Consider the following 14398-nt stretch of genomic DNA (forward strand, 5'->3'; position numbering starts at 1 on the left):
AGACTAGAGGGATAAATCCAGGAAAACAGGCAAAGATCAGAAACCGAGAAAACAAGCAAGGCAAGGCAAAACAAGGAAACACGGGCAGGAAAACAGAAACTAGGAATAATAACCGGCTAAGCAATACTCGGCAGAGAATGGTTGTTTGAGTGAGTGTTATATAGTGAGTGAGTGATATGAAACAGCTGTGTGCAATCAGTGCTGTGTGCAATCAGTGCAATGAATGATGGGATATGTAGTCCGGGGTGATATGCAACAGTGTGTAGTGCGAGAGTCAATGAAAATGGAAAGGGTGACCTCTGATGGCTAGCAGACGGAAGTAAATGGACCGGATTCATGACAAAAACATTATTTGAATAAATAGACATTACACTGTAAATCTGAAGCTTGTTATGCTCATCGTCAAATTATTTGAATTGTATCCCTCTTTTACCTAGGCCTATGTAGCACTGCACTTTGTATATGAATTATATTTCAATACATATGAAGAGTTTATTTGCAAAAACAGATAACTCTAGTTGTAATAATTGTAACTACATGTCAACTAGCAGTTAGTAGAGTATTAGTAGACTGTCTGCTTAATATCTTCTAACACTTTCTTTGTCAACTTATTCTACTAACCCTAAACCTACCCTAACAGTCTACTCTGAGAGTTAGTAGACATGTAGATGCAAATTAATGAGAATTAGTTGACATGTAGTTGACATGTAGTTACAAAGTTACTTATAGTTAGTAGAATGTCTAAAGTGGACTATTGAAATAGTGCAACCGCTTTGGGCAATGATGACTGTAATTATTCCAATTATTATCATAGTATTGCCGTTATTACTGAGCCGTAATATTATGTGGTACCACAGTTACTTTACTTTGTGCTATCCAGTTAAATGTCTATACATTTGCTGTATCACAGTAAAATATACTTTATATATTATGAAGTTATATTTATATTTATTACACGCGAGTACGCGTAGCACAGCATGGGGTTATTGTTTTCACTCCTGTCTGAGTTTGTGCCATTCAAGTTGGTAATTGTTATAGTTAAATTAATTTTAATGAATTGTTAAATGAAATATATTTTATATTGAAATAAAATGAAATTAGTTTATTAATTTGTCAGTCATATTCTAATGAATTAGGCCCTTATTATATGCACTTGGCTGAACTTTACCATAGTCTAATATTACATTAACATTAAAATTATAATAATAAATTAAAATAGGAATGCTTATAAAAACTTAAATAAAGAACACAAAACATAACTTTTTCTGCATCAATGAAATCCATAAATTCAGTCCTGTCACGTCTCGGTCAGTCCTGTCACACAGGAAATTATGTTATAAAAATGTAATATTTGAGAAAATATTGATGAATTAATCTCTGTTACTGTGTAGATGAAGGTTGGAGTATATATCCACTACTATGTTTTTGGAAAAATCTCCTATGTAAAGGTAATTTTTTTACAACTATATGAGTGCCTGGCGGGGTATTCTGTGATTTTGTGTACTACAGTTGACCTGATGTTTCTTTCATTAAATTCACTGTTGAAGTGCTTATTTAACACATGAAGAATAGACCACGATTATTACACAAAAATCCCGCCCAATTGGGCGGTTTTGAATTTGATTGTGTGGGTAAAAACTGGCTTGAATGGTTGGACAAAATTTGGGCTGGTTTGGGGTCATTTGGGCAGTTTTCAAACAACATAAATTGCATGGGCTAATTGTTTAACAAACAAGCCCAAGTATGCATGTACTGCATCCAATCAGTCATCACGTTACTACACACCAGAGTATGTGAGTGGAGTGTAGCAACAACAATTTCCCCTCCGCGCTCGAAGCATTCAATAATCACTCCGCTCCGGGTTCACCATTTCCTGCTCCCGCTCCACTCCTCGCTCCACTGATCAGAAACACCACTCCACCTTCGCTCCGTGGCTAAATTATTTCACTATGCTTGAAAAATCTAAGTTCTATTCAGAAATTATATTAAACGAAAAACAAATGCATAATACTAGGAGAATAGTTTTAACATGGTTTATTGGAACACTACAATTAGCCCAAGTCCATATTAAATGACTGCTTAACTTGCTTAGCTTACCTGTCTGTGCAACATCTCTCTACTATGGCGAAGCTGAGGGTAGTTACTTCAGAAACAGAAAGAATATGCTGTAACTTTTCAGTTTTTAAGCTGATAAATCACAGGACAGCGTTGACCGCATTTTTTTCATTCCTGAATGTATGCGCACAATCTGTACGTTATGTGCAAGCTTGTGTGTTCTGTCCGTGTGCAGCAATGTAGCAGCACATTAGTTTCGAGCGGAGATTAACAAACTGTAGCCTACAATTTACAACATGCTTTAACCTCCCGCACTCGTCCATCGCCATTTTAACCTTCATATGTGATCCACATATCTGTCAAGATAACTAATTATGTTTAATGCGTGAGTTGGCATAATTTGTGCTCATGACGGAGTGTGCAACATCTCTCTACTATGGCGAAGCTGAGGGTAGTTACTTCAGAAACAGAAATAATATGCTGTAACTTTTCAGTTTTTAAGCTGATAAATCACAGGACAGCGTTGACCGCATTTTTTTCATTCCTGAATGTATGCGCGCAATCTGTACGTTATGTGCAAGCTTGTGTGTTCTGTCCGTGTGCAGCAATGTAGCAGCACATTAGTTTCGAGCGGAGATTAACAAACTGTAGCCTACAATTTACAACATGCTTTAACCTCCCGCACTCGTCCATCGCCATTTTAACCTTCATATGTGATCCACATATCTGTCAAGCTAACTAAATATGTTTAATGCGTGAGTTGGCATAATTTGTGCTCATGACGGAGCGGTAGCAGAGCGTTCTCAAAATTTTTTTAAAAAATCCGCTCCTAGCTCCAGGCAAAATCACGCCGCTCCACTCCTCGCTCTGCTCCCACTCCACTCCGCTCACATACTCTGCTACACACACACACACACACTGCAGAGGCACTGGTGCTGATGTAAAGCTGTACTTATCACGAGGGCTCAGCAGACAGACGTTATGATTCATGAGTGACAAGATTTTAGCGTAATAAGTTATAACGTATCTTATTTTGAATGTAGTGACTGTATATTCAAGTAATCACAATGCCTAAATATAAGTTAAAGAGTGGGAGAGTGACTCAACTCTCAAAATGTGAATTATTGTGGAGTGAGATGACACAAAGGCTCTATCACTGCAACTCCGAAATCAGAGCACATTTGAATTAATGAATCAAAACCGAAACTCAACATGGCGGGCTAGACGATCCTGTCTTTTATCTTTTAAACGGTCCAGATTGATAAATCCTTGAAAACTGCTCGACTTATTAGTTTTGACTGCACAGTTCTGTATTATGTTCTACAATATAAACTTAACAAGAGGCTTCCTCTAGTTCTGTGTAAAATTGTAGAGCGGCACAAAGGTAAGCGCATTATTGTTGTTATTTTATTTTAAATTTTTTTGTCGGATTATAATTCAGTATGTATCAATGAATGACACAGTTTTGACTGTCATGGTGTGTGCATGAATGAGTGTGAAATACCTGCTAATTACGGTGCTTTTTCCTATCACTTATATTGGGCAATGTTTGCATTTAAATTGGATTATTCTGACTGCTGACATTGAAAATGATGTATTTCTTGATTGCCGTTTTGACAGTGTCTGCTTGCTTATTCATGTTCGGTAGCCTTCTCTTTAATGTAGGCTATTAATTTGCCCCGATTCGATCCGTTTACATGGGGAATTTATCTAACGTTATATTTATATTATTTTGTCATCATTATTTTGTTTAAGGAGTTAAAAATGGCCCTTATCAACCTTGATTTACATATTCCATCACATTATTTTGACAGTTAAAGTTTTGGGTGGGTTTTTGTGAGCTTTTGGGCTTGAAATCGTCCATCCAATCTGGCAACACTGAGCAGCTCATTGTTAACCATCAGTCAGTTTGTGTTTGCGTCCAGATTCGATCAGAGAGATCATGGCAGAAAGTGCTCCTGTAGCTGCCGCGACCAAAACGGCGAAGAAGAAAGCAGCAGCTAAATGCAAGCGAACGGGCCCAAGCGTCGGCCCGCTCATCGTCAAAGCTGTGTCCGCATCTAAGGAGAGGAGCAGTGTGTCCCTTGCCGCCCTGAAGAAAGCACTCGCTGCCGGTGGCTACGATGTGGAGAAGAACAACTCCCGCATCAAGATCGCCGTTAAGAGTCTGGTGACTAAAGGCACCCTGGTCCAGACCAAAGGAACCGGCGCCTCCAGCTCATTCAAACTCAACAAGAAACAAGCCGAGACCAAGACAAAACCCGCCAAGAAAGCTGCTCCTAAGCCAAGAAGCCAGCAGCTAAAAAACCTAAAGCCACTAAGAACCCCAAAACCGCAGCAGTGAAGAAGCCCGCCACTAAGAAATCGCCAAAGAAAGCCAAGAAACCCGCTGCTAAAAAGCCAACGAAAACCCCCAAGAAAGCAAAGAAACGTCTCCAGGTTACGTATGTAACCACAGTTCCCCGAAGGGAATGAAACGCTGCGTTGGGGAATGCTTTGGGAACGCCTTTCAGCGTGACCGGCTCTGAATCACATGTGTAATCAGTCCAATAGAAGGGGCGAGATGTCATAGGTGGGTGACGTAGCGACCAGGAAGCTATAAAAAGCATGTGAGGTGGAACCGCGTCAGCTTCTAGGAATGAAGCAAGTGCTGACAGGGATGCCGGAAGTATGGCCCCGAGACGCAGCATCTCGCTCCCTTCGGGGAACCATGGTTACATGCGTAACCTGGAGACATTCCCCTTCAGGAACTCGAGCTGCGTCGGAGAATGCTTTGGGAATGAGTATGCCCACGCTGCCAGACTTGCAAATCCCTGACAAGTGTGGAAGAGCACAACTAGGACGAGAGAACAGAAGAGCAAGGAGTGGCTCACATATCTAGGCCATAGAACCTGACAAAACGTGAAGGGCTTGGACCATTTTGCTGTGTTGCAGATGTGCTGCATGGACACACCTGCCAAGAAGGCCTTGGATGCTGCTATACCTCGGGTCGAGTGAGCCTTGACCCCCAGAGGCAAGGGGAGATCAGAGGACTCGTAGGCAATAGTAATGGCATCAACTATCCACCGACTGAGGGTCTGCTTCATAGCAGGAAGACCCCGCTTAGGTGGACCATAGCATACAAGCAGTTGTTCCGCCCTTCTCTACAGGGCAGCTCTGTGGATGTATGTGTTGCACATGCAGTTAAGCTTCTGCTGGTCAGGCTCCCTGAAGGGAGGAGGACAGAAGGTCTATAGCACGGTAGGCTGTGGTGTAACAGAGGGAACCTTAGGGACATACCCCGCACGAGGGTAGAGGAATACTTTGGCCACGCGGGGTGCAAAGTCAAGATACGAAGGGACCACTGAGAGGGCCTGAAGATCCCCAACTCTTTTTAGAGAAGTAATCGCCAGAAGGAGGGCAGTTTTAATGGTGAGATAGCGATCATAAATTTCGTCAATAGGCTCGAATGAAGACTTACAAAGAGCTTCTAGCACCACAGCCAGGTCCCACGTGGGGACGCAAGATCGTATTGGGGGCCTCAGCGCACCGCGGAGGAAACGTGTAACTAGGGGGTGTCTGCCCACTGACTGGCCACCGAGCGGGGCGTGGTAGGCCGCAATGGCCGCCACGTAGACCTTCAGGGTGGAGTGAGTTAGCCCTGCGGAGAAACGGGCCTGCAGGAACTCCAGCACTATAACAACTGGGCAGTTACCCCTCAAGGGGTACACCCACAACTTCCACAGCTCCGGGCGGGGGTGGACGATCGTACCTTCTGCCTGAGAGAGGAGATCTCTCCTGACAAGAATCTCCCATGGAGAGCCGTCGAGGAGAGAAATCAGGTCCGAGAACCATACTTGGCCCTCCCAGAACGGGGCTACTAGAAGTAGACGGAGCCCGTCCCGAGCAGGGGACAATCGTGCCTGCATCGTGGTCGAATCCCACAACACGCCCAGATAAGTGGTCCTCTGTAATGGAGAAAGCACACTTTTCCAACTTTCCCATATGGGTGAGAATGACATCTCGATGTCGAAAAACCATCTGCTCTGATTGAGCTAGAATCAACCAATCATCTATATAATTTAGGATGCGGATGCCCTGTAGTCGCAGTGGAGCTAGAGCAGCATCCACACACTTCGTGAAAGTGCGGGGTGAGAGTGCTAGGCCGAAAGGAAGAACTCAATATTGGTAAGTTTTACCAATATTAACATTGTTTAAAATGGCTCTTTTAAGAGCAAACCACTACCTCAAAGAGTGTTTTTTTCTGTCTAATGAGAGTGCCATGGCAGCAAAATAATGGCCCTTAGTCTCTGTAACTTATTGTGTGTTTCCCCTCTACTCCATTATTCTTGTCAGTATATAAAATAATTGTATTATGCATATGATAAAAATCTTGAGTCTTCAGTGAGTTATTGTTTTCTGTACGTAAACGCGTTTGACAGGTCTGAAGTGTCCAATATTACACTTCAGGTTTTATTATCGTAATTGTATTACTAAAGCAAATTAAGGTAACGTTTTAGGTTGTTTTAAATCATTGATGTTGATTCGAAAAGAAAGATACTAGACACAAAGTAATTTACAAAACTAATGTCCCAGTGCTTGTTGACTCTTAACGAAATAAATACAATAGTGTTATAAGTGTTCAGTGATACTTTCAAGTCAAGTCAGCGCTTTTAACAATACGGATTGTGTCAAAGCAACTTTGCTGTATTAAATAGGAATTATAGATTATTATAGTCCTTATAGATACTTTCAGTATTATAGTATAATACATTTCATTAAATAAATAAATACGCAAATGTACTAATTTGAACCCAGTTTATTTCCACTACAATCGAACATCGGAAGACACTGGACTCAGATTAGACGTGACGTTTAGTAGAACCGCCCATGATTGTGGTTTCACCTAGGTCCTTTAGAGAACTATAAACGCCTGTTCTCCGCTATTGGGTTACTCAGACTTTCTGTGCTTAGAAGAATATTTGCCAGCATGTCTGGCAGAGGCAAAGGCGGTAAAGGTCTCGGGAAAGGAGGCGCTAAGCGCCACCGAAAGGTCCTCCGGGATAACATCCAGGGCATCACTAAACCCGCTATTCGTCGTCTGGCGCGCCGCGGCGGCGTCAAGCGCATCTCTGGTCTGATCTACGAGGAGACGCGCGGCGTGCTGAAGGTGTTTCTGGAGAACGTGATTCGAGATGCTGTGACCTACACGGAGCACGCTAAAAGAAAGACCGTCACCGCCATGGATGTGGTGTATGCTCTGAAGCGACAGGGACGCACTCTGTACGGATTCGGAGGATAAAAGCCTTTAAACCACAAACCCAACGGCTCTTTTAAGAGCCACCCACGATTTTACACAAAGAACACGTTTCTGAATATTATATAATACATAACTTTAGTTTGTTTATACTAGTTGAGTTTAGGCTAACTATTATCATTACTTGTGTTGTGCATTATTTATTTAGATGTAGTTTCTAGTGTTGGTGGTCGTGTTGTTCAAACGTAATGCAATCCCAACGTTTGAAGGAATAAGCGCTGCTCTAAATTGGAGATGCAGATATCAGTGGAACTGAACATTTTTCTTCTAATTATACGCGGAAATAATCATTAGCTCCTTCGTGGGCACCAAGGCCGTCACCAAGTACACCAGCTCCAAGTAGAGCTTCATCTGATCCACCAACCCAAAGGCTCTTTTAAGAGCCACCCATATTGTCTTTAAAAGAGCTTTTTCTGTTAAATGAACGGAACATTATTCGTTTTATAGTAATACTTGCTTAACAATAGTGTTTAAGTGAATGGTTTGTCATTATGCATGTGATGGGCAAAATACTTAAGAACATATTGACAAGAAAAGCACAGGTAAAGTTTTATTTACTCCAGTCTTAAGTTTATTTTCTATACGGTTTTCCTTCTGCACAATCCAGCTCTGTTGACCGTTCTGTTTTTCAGCAGTACAAACCCTCATGTGACCGACTGAAATTATCAATCAAGATGTTAATGTTATTATTTCATAGTGACAAATTGAAATAACCGTTCATTCATAATGCTTTTTTTAATGCATTTTCTCCAGATCATGTGCTTTTACAGTCATGGTAGAACAAGTTACGTGTGTATGTATGTATGTCGCACACATTTAACGTGTTCTACCATGACTGTAAAAGTCTTTATTTATTTTGTGAAAGGTAGCACATTTAACCCTCTTATGCCTAAAATTATGAGATTATACTTGGATAAATCACTTAAAAAAAATATATGTATATGTGTGTGTTTGTTTAACATTTTGACATCTAAAAGCAAACAAAGGTTTCATGTTTTGTTTTTTCCATTTAATACATCAAACTTTGATGTCTCATATTTCTGAGAGTAAGGAGCTCAAACTAAGAGGAAAAAACAATTTTATAACGTGGCCCAAACTGAGCAAAAATATGCAATTTGGTGCAGATACTAATATTTATTTGTAGCTAAAATTCTGATAGCTGATGATGTAAATCAATGAGATATTTAGAACAGTATAACGGGCTACTTAAATTATATTTAAGATGTAATTTGACATTATAATTGTTAGTAGTATTTAAAGGGCAACTTTCAATAGTCTGAAGTTGACTGACACATTAAGAAACTTGTTTTGGAGTAGAAGATGAGCAGGAGGCCTTTCTGTGTGGAGTTTGTGTTGGTTTGGTTTCTCCCACAATCTAATCTGCAGCACAGGTGAAGTAGACACTAAATTGAGTGAGAGAGAATATGGATGGATTTAGCATCTTAACTGAATGACTCACTGATTAAAATGTTTGAATTTATATCAGTGGGAAGAAGGTGACTTTAATCACACAGTACTGGTACCACATCCTTTAGTCTCACTGCAGTTTAAAGCCCACGTTGGCATTAAAGCTGTTCAACATGTGGGAATGATTTTCAAACCGTAGTTTATTTAAAGAGTTGACGAGGTAATAACTTATGACTACATTCTAGCTGTCTGTTCTCAGTCGGATGCCTCTAACAAGCCTTTTAACTAAAACCATGGTACCGCCATTATGTACAGTGAAAATGAAAAATGGACGAGTCAGTCTTTTCTGTGTCTCTGCTGAAAAACCTTAGAAACAAACAAAACTCTCACTCCAGAACTCATTTCTGTTTTATATAGTGGTCTATGATTTTTTTGACATGAATGTCTGACTTTAATGTCTGATTTTAAAACTGATTGATTAATTTATTGATTAGCAGATTACAGAAATAGTATTTTAGGAGCATGAGTACCTACACAGACAGTTGATCCTGTGAAGATGTAAAATGTATACATAACTCCTCAGAAAAGAGGCAAATGTGGGATGAATAAACTACTACACAATTCACAATTGTTTAATAAATCAAATGTACTGCAGTACAGCACAGTGAGTCCAGAGTGGATGAAGCACATCAGCACTGAAAGCACAATAAACGGATATGAAACATTCCCATTCATTCACCACAATGCAAATCACCACTGACCAGATAACAGGGAATCAGTTTGATCCACCGAGGTTCACAACATGCAATATTCTCATCAACCAATGTGACGTCAGACAGTGAATTTCAGTAACTCTCTCTTTAGCTCTTCTTTCCTTGCTTTGTCTTTGTTTCCAAGTTTTGTATTTGTTTTGCTTTGTCATTTAGTATTCTGCATTTCGATTTGTATAACTAGTCATGTTCCATTATTTTATTTATTTATTTAGTAGGCTAAGTAAAACATGAAATATATACTATAAACTACGACATATATCACGGCGGATTTAAATAAATCACTTTTTGTAAATCGCAAACACTGCGTTACAAGCAAACATTAACATTCATGGACCAATGCTTCACACCACTGATTCTTCACTGGAACCAAACAAACTGCAGACTGCAAACAACAAAATGATTGAGATACACACAGCCTCACTTCCTGTTTGATGTTGGCATCATCAACTTATATGACTTTATAGAGGCCCCAAAAATAATTTACACACTTAGTGTTTTATCACACAAACTTATTTCAGAATGAACCAAACCCAGTTCAGTTCAAGCGAACCAGGGAACCAGTGGCGAGTGACCACATGTGTTTGGTGTTCACAATGCTGTTCGTGCATAGATAGAAATCAGTGGTTAAGTTGTATATACAACACTGTTCCAGAACACTTCAACCAAAATATTCAGATGTGTGCAGCACATTTTATGGAGGACTGTTTCCTGATCCTGGGAGAGTAGACTACAATGCCGGCTGTTCTGACTCACAGACTGTAAGTACGCTTTTTATATTTAAAGAATTTGCCACTGATGATTCAAACGCGAGTTTTGAGCAGTGTAGAGTAGCACTTGTTGTTTGTCGTTTCTCCGATCACAAATGCAGACATGGTTTTATGTTTACGCTGCGCGATGAAACGCAATGCGTAAAAAGACAATATAAGTCATTATAATCAGTAATTATGTCTCCACTGGATGCAACAAATGCCTCGTTTATAATGGGTTTTAATGTTTTTGTCACGTCGCTCCGGCCTGACGGCATCACAGTATGGTAAATGGCTTAACATTTCTGTCACACGCATGAGGCATTCGGCCAATCAACACACTGGATCGCTGGCCAATCAGAGCACACCTCGCTTTTCAGTCAAAACAAGTGACAGTTAATAAATATAGCACAAACACTCAGGAAGCAGAAGTTAGTTCAGAGTAAAGCTTGATCATCTTTTGTTGGCAGATGCCACTTGTTTGATATACTGTGTTTAATACAATGAAATCTAGACATTTTTAAGTGTGATTTGAGTGTCCTTTTTTCCCCCCGCCATGCACTGCTTTAGATAAGAGGAAGAGAACTAGAGGTGCACGTAAAAATCTATTCATATATGAATCGCGATTCTGTCTTCTAACGATTCTAATGGATTCACAAGTTTCAAAATCAATGTTCTAAAGCAGCGGTTCTTAATACTGTTCCTCGCGTCCACCTGCTCTGCACACGCTCTGCATCTCTCTCTCTCTCTCTCTCTCTCTCTCTCTCTCTCTCTCTCTCTCTCTCTCTCTCTCTCTCTCTCTCTCTCACACACACACACGCACGCGCACACACACAAAAACACACATGATGCGCAAAACTCAGCATTTGAACAGTCAATAGGAAATACTAAAACTAATAACAAAACAGTAGCTGATTCAGAAGTGCCAGATTGTCATAGCAAAGTCAGAATTACCTCTTCTCCTAGGTTCACGAAACGGTCGTCCATAAAATGCATTGCTGTTCTGTTGTAAGTCATCTTAAAGATTGATCAGAAGAAATGGACAGCACCTGAGTTAAATATATGAGTGTCACAGCAAAGGGTCTGAATACTTAGGACCATGTGATATTTCAGTTTTTCTTTTTTAATAAATCTGCAAAAATGTCAACAATTCTGTGTTTTTCTGTCAATATGGGGTGATGTGTGTACATTAATGAGGAAAAAAATTAACTTAAATGATTTTAGCAAATGGCTGCAATATAACAAAGAGTGAAAAATTTAAGGGGGTCTGAATACTTTCCATACCCACTGTAGATATGTGTTAGAACGAGCCGTTTTAGGGGGGCGTGGCAGAGTCTTAACTTTGATAAAGAATATCTCTTTGGTTTTGAGACTTTAGTCTTTGCAACTTCAGGGATCTTATCTATCAGCTTGTAACACTCCAAAGAGAAAGGAAAACTTGAAATCGCATCATATGACCCCTTTAAGACAGCTGACGTGCCATGATTTCTGACAGGCAGTTCACTCTCCTGTGATGTGACCCTGTTCCCCTCACAGACACACATACGACGCGTTACTCTGCGCTGCGCAAAACTCAGCATTTGAACAGTCAATAGCAAATACTTAAACTAATAACAAAACATACTTACAGTCGCTGATTCAGAAGCGCCAGACTGTCATAGCAAAGTCGGAATTGACCCTTTTTAAAAAAAAATAGCCTTTGTGCACAGCCAGCCTTGTACTCTTCGTCCATAAAATGTGTTGCACAAATTCGAACATCTGGGTTGTGCTGTTCTGTTCTGTTGTAAATAAATCTTAACCAATGATTCCTAATTGCATCTACTTCCGGAAGGCCAAATAAAGTGCTTTTGATTTCGCCTAGAAACACACAGCGTCTCCCTGACATGCTGCATCAACACTACTGCTGTTCCTGAAACCACGCCTTCTTTCTCTGCGTGCACATTTGGGCGGCATTATGCTAATATTTCCACATAGTGACGTAGACATGTGGGGGCTTGTTAGAACGAGGCGTTTTAGGTAGGCGTGGCTGACTTTTAACTTTTATAAAGAATATCTCTTTGGATTTGAGACTTTAGTCTTTGCAACTTTACAGATCTTCTTTATGCACTAAGAGCTTTTAACACTCCAAAGAGAAAGGAAAACTTGAAATCGCATCATATGACCCCTTTAAAAGCCATGCTTGCACAGGTTCTGCACGATCCTCTTCAATATTATCTTCTGCTTCTCAATCAGCTCAAACTGATAAGCAATATTAACGACGCCGTTGTTTACAATACAACCGCAGCAAATACCGCTGAGGTGAGGGGCGGGATGTTTAGCGCTAGAGGCGGTTTAGCCAATCACAACACACTGGCCTAGCTAACCAATCAGAGCCCATCCCCTATTTCTGAGGGAGGGGCTTCATAAAAACAGGAAAATATCAGCCCGTTTCTTAGAAGAGAAGGGACAGAGCGGTGTGGAATAAAGGTAAATTGTGAAAAATGTGTTTTTTTAAAAACTAAGCATTAACACATGTTAGACTGCACCCCATAAACACAATCAAGCCTTGAAAAAAAAAACAGTGAACCACCCCTTTAAGATACAATATCATTCAATTGTAAAACAAGTAACAGCACATGTCCACAGGGCCTCCATCTTTCACAAGCAGCACAGATAAATGCATGTTCTCTGAAACTCTGTATCTGATCCACACGTAACATATCTTCACATTAATCTGAACAATAAAGAATACGATAAACAGCAAGACTGTGGATTCATAGACCCTCCTACACACAGCACAATCATTCTTTGATCTTCAGCTGAATACTGTTTCAAAAACAGAAAAACAAAACAGAAGGTAGTGTAGAATATAATGAAATACTCACAAAGTATGAGAGGTAGTGCACTGGACACCATACTGACACATTAATAGTGTTAATGATGTGTGCACTAAAACACACACTTCCTGCATTTCACAATTCAAGAATAGATGAGGGAGGAGACCAAACTCTACACAGAAATGCATGAAGAAATAGAAAGAAAAATAGATACATTCTAAGATATTTACTCTTTTAATGCATATAAGTTGTTAGATCTCTGTGTCTCTACTTAAAAAGACAGTTTAGAAGTTTGGCAATAGTTCTTGCACTGTATTGTTTTGTTCGTTCACACAGCCACACACATTACGGGCAGACCAGTGAACAAAGTAAAATCATGAGTTGATTCCTAATGTACGCTTGTAAGGCCCGCTCTTATTTGACTGTTGTCAACAACAGCGGCCAGTTAATTCCAACTAAGTATTATTGCATGCATCACTGTATTTCACGAAGACTTTGGAGCAACAATAACCCAGAATCAAAACCCAGTGTGACTGTTGCTATAGCAATATATGAAGAAAGTACACAAAGAGATCAAGTTTAAGATATTTCACTTCTCTTTTGGTACGTTCAAACTATAAGAGACAAAATATGAACATCAACACATGACATGACACATACATATATTTCTTTAACAAAAATCATTACATATAGCTGTCACACACAAGTGTCTATAAAACAGTCTATAAAATGATACTGATTTGCCACAACAATATTTAAAATGTGTGTTTCTTCTCAAAAAGGGGGATATTGCATGACAGTGGTTACTTTTAGAGTTGGGAAGTGGCGTGTAGAAGCAAAAAACTGGAGACTCAAGTGTATTTTCAGGCAGGATTCATTATTGAGAATCTTTATCGAGTGCTGCTTGACAGTCAGTCTAACAAAAGCAGTGGAACATCATATTTTTATATATACTGTATATATATATTTAGGAGGCAGATCAAGCGACCTTAAAGTATTCAAAGCCAGCATACAGTTATTAGGAGTCTGCCGAGTTTTACAAGCCCCAATCCAAACAGCATAATTGTACCATGCAGATACCTAATAGAAATAAAAATAAATCCACATCATAAGTAGTTGTGGTCAGAAAAAGGGAGAGATTGGAGCAGGGCCACCAAAATCCATTATAGACAAAAGCTGATCTCCTCAGGCAGAAGCCTCAACCAGCTAAACCAGTTGGTACTATTGTTGCTTGACTATCAAATAAAATATAAGAAAATATAGACTCCTAAATTTGCATTAGACAGACGGATTTCTAAGAAGAAG

The 14398-nt window shown here is 39.9% G+C and overlaps 1 protein-coding gene and 1 pseudogene across 1 annotated transcript; both read left to right on the top strand.

Annotated features, from left to right (window-relative positions):
* Nucleotides 1-3997: 3997 nt before the first annotated feature.
* LOC107574996 (histone H1-like) lies at nucleotides 3998-5052 on the top strand (annotated as a pseudogene).
* Nucleotides 5053-7007: 1955 nt separating this feature from the next.
* Nucleotides 7008-7393, top strand: LOC107574999 (histone H4). The gene has a single exon (XM_016261415.1). The coding sequence runs from the start codon at nucleotides 7025-7027 to the stop codon at nucleotides 7334-7336; it is 312 nt and encodes a 103-aa protein (XP_016116901.1). The 5' UTR covers nucleotides 7008-7024; the 3' UTR covers nucleotides 7337-7393.
* Nucleotides 7394-14398: the final 7005 nt, after the last annotated feature.

Source organism: Sinocyclocheilus grahami, unplaced genomic scaffold (assembly GCF_001515645.1).
Source record: "Sinocyclocheilus grahami isolate Dianchi unplaced genomic scaffold, SAMN03320097.WGS_v1.1 scaffold2429.1, whole genome shotgun sequence".
Taxonomy (NCBI): Eukaryota; Metazoa; Chordata; class Actinopteri; order Cypriniformes; family Cyprinidae; genus Sinocyclocheilus; species Sinocyclocheilus grahami.